General features: G+C 39.3%; 1 protein-coding gene across 1 annotated transcript in view; it reads left to right on the top strand.

The window, feature by feature from the left end:
• Nucleotides 1-12407, top strand: part of LOC139716377 (ras GTPase-activating protein 3-like) — a 158149-nt gene that overhangs the window by 127112 nt on the left and 18630 nt on the right. Inside the window, exons 9-10 of the mRNA XM_071627923.1 lie at nt 59-212; nt 9224-9372. Coding sequence (XP_071484024.1) covers nt 59-212; nt 9224-9372 — 303 coding nt within the window. The remainder of the gene's footprint in view (nt 1-58; nt 213-9223; nt 9373-12407) is intronic.

Here is a 12407-nt window from a genome sequence, read left to right as displayed (position 1 = left end):
CAGCATGGTGATATTAGTTAATGCCCTTTCCGATCCTGTCGTTGATTTTTTTTCACAGGTACATTCTGAAGCCACGGGAATCCAGCAACGCCAGGCATTCCAAGTCGGTGGGCTCCTTGCGGGTGCGCATCGAGTACCAGAAGGATTACGTCTTTCCAACGTCGCTGTATGAAAACCTCAGGGAAACACTCTTGAACTCACCAGAGGTCGAGGTGGGGGTAACATTCTTAATCCCCTTCTCCTTTCATCTCAGTTATTCCCACTTTTTCATTTCAATTTCTTACCATGCATCTCCACACCAATAGATAGCTACCACAAAAGATTAATTTTTTTTTTTTTTTTTTGGGGGGGGGGGGGAGGGGGTGCCGTGCTATATTTCGTAATATCGTTGGTTGAGAACCACAAGGGCTTTATTGCAATTTTGGGGGAAATAGAGTTATTAGTATCATGTTGCAGAGCTCGATCTGCTCTTCATTATGGTGACACTTTTAAATCATTTTCACTTTCAGTAAAATGCTGAGTGAAAGAGGGCGCTATTTTACCCTATATTTGGAACAACGATTATAAATCTACCCACTTTTGATTAGAGTAAACTTTCATTTTTTAATGAAAATTGATTGTTTTGTTTGTATTTATGCTCAAATCTTAGAATGTGATACAGGCTGTCTGATTCCCAGCTGGTGAAATAACTCTTCTCTTTAATGTAAGATAACATTATATGTCAGAGATTCTGCAGAATTTGCAGATTTTAACTACTTTTATTTTTGCCAGGGCAGGAAGTGAAAACCTGAGAGCTGGAAGTGGCCATTGCAAAAATAATGAATAAATAAATAAGTAACTTGAAATAAGACAAACAAAATAAAGCAAAAGCAAACAACCCCCCCCCCCCCAAAAAAAAAAAAAAATGTATACTGCCCTCAACACCAAGAGCTATACAGCTGATTCCGATCACAATATTAGATAAATATTCGTCTGTGTCATGATTGACTATAAGATGTGCCACTGGTGGGAAAATAGTTGTTATATAGATTTTTTAATATTCTTGATTGTATGATGAATATGTATGCCAGCACGTATCACCCCATGCATGTTCGTACACACTTTACTACTGCCTGCCAGGATCAATCTTTTGTATACCTTTCGATGTTTTGCTAAGGACAGCGTCTTACAAATACGCGCACATGAAAGAGCCGTTTTACACTGCTGCGGCCAGGTTAGAATGAACGTTGCATCTTAATCACACGGAATGAGCCAATTACTTCCGTCCTGTCTGTGCAATACTCCCATGCCTATATGAACACCGCTAGCGCACTTGGAGCATGCACATTGAACTTTTCACCTTTAGTCATTCTTGTTGCACTAAAAGTACTTTGGTCATCAAAACTAGTGAGATAAAGAGTTATGGGTGCCCCCCTCCCATTGAAACCTCCATTCCTGCCGGAGAAATAGGCCACATAGACTCCTTAATGGACGTAAACCTGTTTTCTAGCTTCGTAAAATCACACAGGTACATTACATGTAGTCTGCTGTCCGGAGCGGTCATAGAGTTTTTAAAGGTAGGAGCTCTCCTTTGCTCACCGGGAGTGTGCACCTCAAAGTTGACCTCAAATCTTCATTTTTAAGCTGGAAGTTCACAAAGTACAAAAATGTAGTCCTCAAACATTCTAGACTGAGTTGTGGGGATTCCAGTGAAACTGGCATTGTTGCCATGGAAACATGTTAAGCGATTCTATCTGCTGTTGAGAGTTAACCTGTGGTTCACTGAGAAATGTTCACACAAGACGTCTGTGGCCAGACTGTTTAGTAGGTGTTTAAAGGTAGGAGCGCTCTTTTGCCTGTGATATTGTGGTGACATCCAACAGGAAATAGACTTGACAGAGTGTGTGACTGTGGAATTCATGACTCATGGGATAAGTATGTCAAGACTTTATGCATGGCCATGCCCTTGGTGGGTTTATAGTGCGATTTCAAAGCAGATCCTATGCATTGATGAGACTTATAAGGCGATGATATCATCACCTCATCTACTGTACACATGGGGAAAGAGATTTTGTTTCTTTGTCTGAACTAAAGTCATACATGACTATGACATGTATTTATCGGTCTAAAATGCAAGAAATATTGGTTTAGTGTAAGTAGATTTGAGAGGTTTGAAAAAGAAAGAAACCATGAAGACATCAGCAACAACAACTAAAAAAATTAAATGGATTAAAGATTCAGATAGCTGTAAACAGGCTTGAAGATACTCTCATGTTAGAAAAAACTGGAAGAAGATTTAGCAGACTTGCCTCTTCGAAATTCTTTTTTTTTTTTTTTTTTTTTTTTAGAGCTTAACTTTTCACTTTCTTTTTTGTTTTCACCATACCTCATTTCATGGTGAAGTTAGCTACCAGAATATGAAAAAAAAAAAAAAAACAGGAAGGGAAAATATGTTGAGCAATCTTATCTGTTGTGGTATGTAATACGTGTTTGTGCAGAGTTTGTGAGTTATGAGCAGAAATGTAATCTGGGTCTAATTATGGTGTTCGGAAGCAAGCTGGCTAATGTAATACGACCGCAGTTGTGGTCCTTGACTGCCTGTTTCAGCAGGTTGTTAGGAAACATTCTCTTATTTTTTTGGTCCCCTCTTCATGTTAACTTTTTCCTTCTCTCTCTTCGGCATCTCTTTATCAACGTTCTAATCTGCATTGTTGTACGCTAGTGCCGTCTTCTTCCGTGCTGTCGGTCTCGCGTCTCCTCCCCCCCCCCCCCCCCCCCCCTTCCTCTGTCTGTTCACATCCTGTTGTAACACGGCGCCACCGGACCCTATTTAGTTCGCCATTGATTAACCGTGCCTGAAATAGACTCGTACTCCTGAAGGCTCGTAGGAAGTGAGACTCTTCTCTTAGAAATTGACCATCGATCGCATGCTCGACTTGTTGGTTTCCCCCCGGTGGCGTTGGGGATGGGTTGTGTTGTTGTTGTTTTTTTTGCAATGCTTCCATATTTAACTCTTGTTGTGCAGAGCATCGGCGGCTATATGCAGTAAACATTCACCATTTAGCAATCTTCGTATACGTGTGTTATGTGTGTGTGTGTGCGTGTGTATGTATGTGTTTTGTGTGTGTGTGTGTGTGTTTGTGTGTATGTGTGTATGGTAAATGAATGTGTTTGTCTTCATGTTTTTGTTTGTGAATCAGCGTGAGGGAGAACTTAAAGTTTGTAGGAGAGAGAGCATTTGCTATTGTACAGTTGTGTGATATGAAGGGGAGGGGGGGGGGGTACGGGGTACACGTACGTTGTAGATATGATTTACATGTGACGGGGGATGCTTCAAGCATAGTCCTAGTTATCTGAATTTGTGTATTCATCAATATCATTTCCTGGCTGAAGTGCTGCTGGCGAGGTCCTGTTTGTTGATGAAATTATTATTTGTAAACAGGAGGTAGTTATAAACTCAAATTCTCTGGAGTATTGTTAGCCTCCTGAGAGTGTGGAAGTGTTTTTTTTTTCATTCTATTTATGATATTTTAGTCTTATTTGGGATATTTTAGTTTTATTTGTGATGTTTTAATTTTATTTGTGATATTTTAGTTTTGTTTGTGATATGTTATACTTGAAGATGTCCTTGGGAGACGAGAATTTTGAATTCAGAATTTCTCAGTGTGACATGCATTCCCGTTTCATAAGATGGGAAGGAGATGACAGCAATGTAGTCTTTATTCCCTTGTCAGATTCTAAACTATCCTCACCTTGGAAGAAACAATGTGAAATTTTGCTGCCATACAGCATATTTCTAAAAAATTGGTTCATATCTTCTTTAGATTTCCAAATGCACACGTTACTGCAACATGTTTGCTCGTCAAAGATTGATGCAAAGCGTCCAGTTTGGAAATTTTCTTGTTTTTGTCATCTGCTAATGAAGTGAATGATGACCACTGCTTTTCAGGGGTTGAATTCATCTGTCAACCTAATTCAAATATTCTCCCTCCTCCCTGAAAACAGCAACATCAACAACAACAACAACAACAAAACAAACAAATATAAGGAGAAAAAGGAAAGGAAAAGAGATAAGGGGTATGAGCCTACCAGTATGCGACAAACAAAGCTTCACAAATGACCATTTTGCTATTGACAGATATTATGCTTCGTCTCATACAATACTGTCCATATGCTGTTTGTGTTAATCATGGTTGATTTACCTAGAGTTCCTTACAGCACAACTTATCTTTTATCCTTTGGTGAGTGTGTGTGTGTGTGTGTGTGTGTGTGTGTGTGTGTGGGTGGGTGTGTATGTGTTTTTTGTTGTTGTTGGTGTTTTTGTGGTCAAGTTGAAGGAATTCCCGAAAGGATGCCGGGTGACCGGCGCTAACGAATGCAAACAATCAAATTACGGCAGCATATCACGCGGAATTGATTTGATTATCGGAAGAAAGCGATTTGATGTGAAAAGAGCGTCATCACATTGCTACGAAGTGATGTCTAACCATCTCTAATTGAGTTTTGTCCTATTTGTATCTAATTTCCATGCCTACAGTATATATATATTTTTTTTCCCCGCAGATGACACGGGTCATGTTTTTTTTTGTCCTCGCTAAGTTATTCATCTTCGTTCACTCTAAAAAAGTTTTTTTTTAGTGTCTTCATCTCCAGTGCTTGATGTTTCATCATGCTGTGAGATTCACAAAACGAATTTCTAATACCTTGTTTTCATAACACTTTATACTTGAAAAGAAATGCTGATTCCCTCGTGTCCAACATGTCAGTAATCTTAGATGCAAACTGTGATGGATAGTTCATATTTTCCTTCCAATGCCTGCCACGGATGGTAATACCAAAATCATGACGATTAGTGCAGAAACTTACGAAATTGCCTAGAGCGATCTGTACGTCATTAAATGGCATTTATACTCATTTAGACAACATCTCGGTAATGGCAAGGTTACGATCTGAAATATCAAACAAATCATTAGCAGGAAAGAGCGAGAGGGTAAACATACAATATTGCTGTGAAATGAAGAGACTGATGTGACAAATTTTGCCAAGTTTCTCTGTCACGTCATTGATGTTAAAGGGATCGTATAGTTTTGGTTGAGACCTCATGTCGGGTTTCTAACATTTTTTGGTGAGATAATGAGAAACCTCTTATGAAATATGAAAGAGCATGTAATTCCATGAGGAATTCAACATTTATTTGATGAAAATTGGTTTTGAAATGGCTGAGATATCCAAAACAGAGCGATTCTAATAAATTGTGGGACCCACACTTTATTACAATCGCTTTTTTTTTAACTTTGTTTTTGGATGTTTCATTCATTCCAAACCCGATTTTCATCAAATAAACTTTGAATTCCTCCTAAAATGGTATGCTCTGTACTATTTCATAAGTGTTATCTTGGTATCTCCCCAAAATTTAAAAGCCCAGTTCTCATCTCCACCAATACTGTACCATCCCTTTAAGTATTGAAAGGAAGCAATAGAATTGTAAAACAGCAAGGAAAAGAAGGGTACAAAATCAAGCTAGAATTAGCAAACAAGAAAATGGAGCATGTGTTTGTTAATGGCCAGCTTTTATAGATTCGTAGGGGGAAAAGAGCAGTGGAGTAGGATGTTTTTCTTCTTTTTTTTTAAAATAGGGATGGTTCTTAGTGATCTTCAAAATGTTTTAATGAGATCTTAACAGAGAAGTGAGGGTTTTTATCAGCTAGCAAGAGAACAGGAGGAAAAATGGAAAGGATGGATAGGAAGCAGTTAATTGAGATGTGCTGTGGATTAGAAGGCATGTTTCTAGATTGGAGACTTGTTGAGAAGTCGTCAACATGGCTGCAACCGCAATGGTGGATTTCTTCTTCTTCTTCTTTTAATCATTCAAGCCACAATCCAACATCCAATGTGCATCTTGAACAGCATTCATGTATGTGTAATACAACTAGAAACCAGACATATGAGAAGTGTGTCCAATTTTTCTCTGAACCTTCATGCGCCAGAGCATGAAAAGTAAAGAGTGAATGCGTGTTTGGATATTTTGAGCGGAAGATGTTTTGGCGCCACCGCGCAGAAAGGGTCCCTTCTCGAGTTTCCGTCTAGAATTGCCGGGGAGTCGCGGCAAAGCAGGTTGATTACCTCGTAGCTTCTTGCCGCGAGAAGACGGAGAAGTGTTTGCGGAGCATGCCGAAAACCTTGGAATGTGAGGAGAATGAGTTTTACGAGGTTTGCTCTGTCTCACGATTGGTCGCTTACGTGAGAGGCTCGGATTTGTTGGATGGCAAATTGCTGTGCACTTGCAGGCACATATGGTTCTAAAGTTCAGCTTGTCTGATGTAGCACAAAACTAAAGGGGGATCCATCAAATGCTTCGTGTTTAAGTTCTTCTTGATTTTGTGGTATGAAAACAGCATAAAAAATTCTATATGTGGGACAAAATAAAGCAAAGGAAATTCAAGAATTTTTGTTGTTGTTGTTGTTGTCAATGCTTTTGTTAATCAGCGTCACATGTGCTCTGATACTTGAAGTTGGAATGATTTGTGCCTAAAATTCTAATGCTGCTCACATAGCACTTTTAAATTAGGAATTGGAGAAGGTTACAGAATACCAAAGGAGGCTATCTATTGAGCTTATTTGAATATGGTCATTATTAGATTGTTTTTCTCATTTTGAAGACCATTTTGCGTTTTTTTTTCTTCTTTAATCAAAGTCTCGGCTTAAACCCATGTTCAGGATATTCAGCTGGCAGAAATAAATGGACGTACTACAGCTGAGGATGGTTTGTGGGCACATTCAGTGCAAAGTTTTGTCCTTGTTACTTACAGGTGTATTTCACCGGATCTGGCTTGATATAGTGTCGTTGGGGTGACAAGACCTCGTATCTACAAAATGTCAAATGTTCAGGAGAGCCAAAAAACATGGCGGCCAAAGCACTAGAGCGAATGGGAAAGCCTTTCCTTTGACATGCCGTGGTGGCTTTATTTTTGGAGTAGGACAGTTGGGATTTGGTCAGGACATCACTTAACCCATTATTTGACCATTAATCCAAAAAAGTCATTTTCACCAAAATTTCAGATACAAGGTCTTGTCACCCCAGCGACGATATATGTGTTACCCTGAAGCTCAGTAACAGTATACTGCCCTCTATAAACTTTGGTTATACAAGACGAGTTGGTCTTTGCTGAGCAAATCTTTTTAATAGGGCAGTTTCCCTTTATACACAAATATCTTGTGTTGACATATGTGTTTGTGTATAGAAAGCATTGAGAGAATCCCTTTTTATTGAGTTAGTCTTTTGCAACCATTTAATAATAGATAGGGAATAAAAGAGATCTCTGTACATCATAGGGTTGTGTGCTCTTTCGGTCTTCCACATCTAATAATGGTCAAGCAAATCCCTTGGTGAACATTTGATATCGGAGAGACAAACTGACGCCAATGGTAATGAAGCCGTGGCCAAATGTGTTGCCAGGACGACGGCCAGTTTTTCTCGGTTTTTCCATTCGGAATCACGGAGAGTCTCACCTTCTTTCCCATGAATATTGAGCGACACGAAGCGGCGAGAGTCCAGCGCCCTCGGGACGCGACCGCAATTTAGGGACACCGTGCCGTTTGGTTGAAATGTCAGCGAACAAAAAAAATAGAGAGAGAGAAAAAAAAAAAGGACAATGATTAACTTGCCATATCAGGACTGGCTGTTGACTGAATTTCGTGTTTCGTTTTGGGATGGGGGAGGGGATGGATACCAAAGCTGTTGTGATGAATATGCAGCAGGCCCTCAGCAGTCCTCTAGCAGAGAGACTTCACTTTAGAAGGTCTGACTTGGATCACCACACTGAGGACGAAAACTTTGAATGGGGGGGGGGAGAGAATACACAGATTACCATGTGTTGTTGCCATGGCAACAACACCGATGCGGATGAGGGATGCAGGACTGCACCACACGGGATGGCAGACTTGAAAAGGATGTCATTACGAAAAAGTCGAGGTGTTGACAGAAATGTGTGATATTATTCCAATGACGTCTTGATTGCGAGGAGGAAAGATTTCTGATTTCTGACGAATAGAATTCAAAGTTTATACTTTGCTCACAGTGGAGTCAGAGGAGTGATATTGTCTCAAAAAGGAAGATACCTTGGTAAATTTATATATATATATATATATATATATATATATATATATATATATATATATATATATATATATATATATATTTATTTATTTCTAATGATAATGCAAATGTGACTAGTGTCTCTTTGACTTCACCAGGAAAGATGAAACTTACAATGCCATCAAAATGTCCTTTCCCCGTATCATGCTCTCCTGTTCTTTCTCATACCTTGCCTTTTTTCACCCACTTTCTCCATCTTTCTCTTTTGTTCCCTCTCTTTTTCTCTTGTCAATCTTCATCTTTTTCTCTCTATCTGTCTCACTGATTGTCTTTTTCTTGTTCGTCTGTCTGTTGCTCTGTTACTGTTTGTCTCTTATTTCATCTTCTCTCTTCTTGATAACGTTTTCCCTCTCTCTATATCTATATCTTTCTCCCAACTGTCCTCCTGTGTCCACGTTGTCTTTCCATCTCTTCCCATTTCTTTCTCTCAAATACCCGCACACTCTCTCCTCTCGTTCCATCCATCCTTATTCTTTTTCCTTCTCTTTCATTCTATCTATCCTTTTCTTTTTTTTTCTGTTTCATTCTGTCCATCCCATTTTGTTCTGTCTCTCCTTTTATCCATCCCCATTCTTTTCTCTGTCTTTCCTTCCTTCTATCTATCCCAGTTCCATTTTCTCTCTCATTTTGTCCATCCCTATTCTTTTCTGTCATTCCTTCATTCTATCTATCCCTTTTTTCTCTCTCATATCTACTATCTTTCTTTTCTCTCCATCTCCTTTACTGTCTTACAATCTTACTCTCTCCTACACACATGCACACACACACAATATACTCACACTACCTGTCTATCATTATTTTTTCCTTTCTCATCTATTCTTTGTAACTTTCCCTTCCTCAAACACACACACACATACATACAATTGTACATACATACACTGTCTGTGTGTCTGTGCCTCTCCTATACTGCTCTGTCGCTCTCTCCCCTCTATACCCTTTCTGTCTGTCTCTCTCCCTTTTCCCCTCTCTCCCTATTTGCCTCTCTCTCTATCTCTCTATGTATGTATGTATGTTTGTCTGTCTGTCTGTCTGTCTGTCTTTTTCTCTGTCTCTGTCTCACTCTTTGTATCTCTGTGTTTGCTTCCTCAGCCCATGACGTCCAGCGCCGTCTACATGCTTGGTGAGTTCGTCAAGGAGAAGTTGACTGCAGCGCGGCCGCTGGTCAGGCTGTTCCACCACTATGGTCAGATACTTCCACTCATCCGAGTACTCGCCGAGCATGAGATCTCCCAGACCGCGTGAGTACACACAAAATCTTAAAGTGACTCTCCGCACTCCGGTGTTCAAGTTGAAGAAACAATTGTGACAGTGAAGCATCGTTTAGATTGGAGAAATAGTGAGAATTGTATGAAATTTTGAAGTTTTTACAGTGCTTCTCTAAACTCTGCTATTTGAGTCACAATTATGTTTGCATTTTTGAGGAGGTAATAATTGTATTGCCACACGACCTCTCTCATTAATTTGTGCCAGAAAAAAATATCTGTCATAAATATATCAGCAGTCATTACCCCTACCCCCCTCCTCCCCCCCACCACCTATCCTGCCTCCCTTGAGGAAGAGTTCATATTGCCATATTATAATAAGTGCAGAATGATTTATGCGAATCACTTCATTTCTTCCTGGAAAGTTGTGAGGTAGAGAATTTGAGAGTTGTGAGTTGGTGACCTTAGTATCGTGCCTTCTGATTTGCATATCGTTGGCAGAGAACCAAAAGGGCTCTATCGCAAGTTTTGAGAGTATTGAGTTATTTTGATCACGTTGCAGAACTCATTCTCTTCTACATTTAGCGTCGATTTTAATCATTTTTTTTCTCAGTAAAATGTTAAAAATCAAGACCACAAGGGTGCTTTTTTACCCTGTATCTAGACCAATGCTTGTAAATCTATCCACTTTTGATAGAATAAGCTTTTTATTTCACAAAACTGATTGTTTTGTTTTAATGTATGCTCAAATCTCAGAATGCAGTAGTGCCTTTCTGGTTCTCAGCTAGTGATATGTAATTTTGGCCAAAGCTGCAGTTTCGAGAAAATATGTAAAAGTTTTATACAGCGATCTCCCATGTACATGTATTCCCAGTGGGATAGGATTAGGTGTAGGGGTTTTTGAAATCATGTTTCTTTTTAGGGGGGAGGGGAGTTCTCCCCTTTAAATGGGGCTCCTGCTTCAAACAGTGGCACAAATTATTGACCCATGCAAATCAGTCCAGAGTTGCAGGCACGTGTACGCAAATTGCTGCAAAGGGGAAAGGCGAGAGAGAGAGAGGGGGAAAATTGTCGCCATGCGTGCTGAATGTTTATAACATGGGGATAAGGTGAGTGTCCTCACTCGCTCAGCTCTGAAATCAAGTGATGCATGAGCTTGGGGTGCAATTATTGTCACCAGCTTGACGCCACCCGTCTCTGTAGTCCCACAAACTGTATCTTACTGCAGAAATGACATTAATGGTACGACTGCCCAGTATTTTGAAGCAGTCTTTCATCTGTCTTGAATTTTATGTAATGAAATGGAAAATCTCTTGGAGTAGTTGTGAGGATGTAGCCATATTTTGAGACATTAGCCAGGTGAGAGATGATGATAGTGGTTGTGAGAGTTGTGGTGTTAAGGTAGTGTAGTGGTGTTGAAGTAGTGTTTGGATGAAAGTAGTGTAGTGGTGTTAAGATAGTGTAGTGGTGTTAGAATAGTGTAGTAGTGTTAAAATTGCATTGTAGTGTGAGATTGCTGAATTGAAGTGTCAGATTAAAGTAAGCTTGAAGAGTATATTGCTGAACTCCGATGTTAGAGTAGAGATGTGTAATGTGTAGATTGCTGAACTATAGTGCCAAAGTAGAGCAGTGTAGTAGTGAAGAAAGCTTAACTGTAGCGTCAGATTAGAGTAATGTATTAGATTCTGTGGCTGAACTGTATTGTCAAAGTAGAGTAGTGTAGTAGTTAAGATAGCGGAACTGTAGTGTCAGAATAGGGTACTGTAAAAGTGGAAATTTTCGTGGTGTTGAAATTTTCGCGCATTTCGCGCAACCAGAAACTAGCGCGAAAATGAAAGCACATGAATATTTTTGCTTGCCGTATGTTCTAGTAGTTGATATCTTGATTTCGCGGAATTAAAAACACGCGAAACTCTTCTTACCACGCCGAGGGCGAAAAATTAGTCGTTCGAAAATATCCACTTTTACAGTAGTGCAGTAGTGTAGAATGCTTAACTGTTCATAGAGGGCCAGTTAAACAATATAAAGTTGCATTGTGGATGGCATACAAGTTAGTTCTCTGGAAACTTCTGAACTTTTGAAGTCATATTGACCGAGATAGGCAGTGAGTGAGCCAAGGAGGATATAAAAACAGTTACTACACCTATTTAATATCAGGTATGTCCAAAATGCATAGTTGCATGGTAGCATAGGAAAGGATAAATCATAAAGATACATTCTTTTAATGCATTTTATACCTCTTACTGACTTTGCAGTAGAATTGGCATTCATTGCATGTTTCATGAAATAGTTCAGCACAAAGGTGCTGTACATAAAGAGAATTTCCTACCAATCTAAGCAATCCTGAAACTCCCGCGAATTTTCAATATTAGCAGAAAGGTTAAACTGTGCATGCACCACTGCATCCTTGAGGTTGATTGTCAGGATCTATTCAGCATGAATTATCAGATGATAAATATTAATCAAATAGATGCAGTTCTTGCGTGGAGTTGTTTTTATTGCAACTGATTGACAGTAGCCACAGCCAAAAAAAAAAAAAGAAGACCTGGGCATACATACTAAAGCAGGATTTGAACCTATGACCTGGTCACCGGACAGGCAACTTATCCACTAGATCGTTGAGCTTAACACTGATTAATTCAGTGTTTATTTACATCGATGTAGGGCAATTGTCAATCAGTTGCAGTAGATGCAGTTACTGATATTTAAGCCATGCTATGAATACAATATGAATTAAATAGGATATCTATATCAAAGACAAAGACATTGACTAAGTATCCTGCAAAGGTAAATTTGTAATCAAAGTCTCAATCTGCTAGGCATGAACTTGGAATGTATTCATTACGAATCCCACACGGATTCTCAGTGTCACTAATGGACTCGTGAATCGCAATCTGATCAGCGAATGAAAGAAAGAGTGATTCGTGGCAACCCTACATCAGATTTGCCATTCAGGGGAAAAAAAAAACTTTAGATATCCCTCAGATTCTTGTCAAATTTCAGGAGATGCAATCAGTTTGGACGATAAACCCATAATTGGGTGAAGGAAATATCTATCATATAAAGAAGAG

This window comes from Diadema antillarum, unplaced genomic scaffold (assembly GCF_040938485.1).
Source record: "Diadema antillarum isolate AM-2024a unplaced genomic scaffold, OU_Dant_1.0 scf00000064, whole genome shotgun sequence".
Lineage (NCBI taxonomy): Eukaryota > Metazoa > Echinodermata > Echinoidea > Diadematoida > Diadematidae > Diadema > Diadema antillarum.
This window is presented reverse-complemented; position numbering and strand designations above follow the sequence as displayed.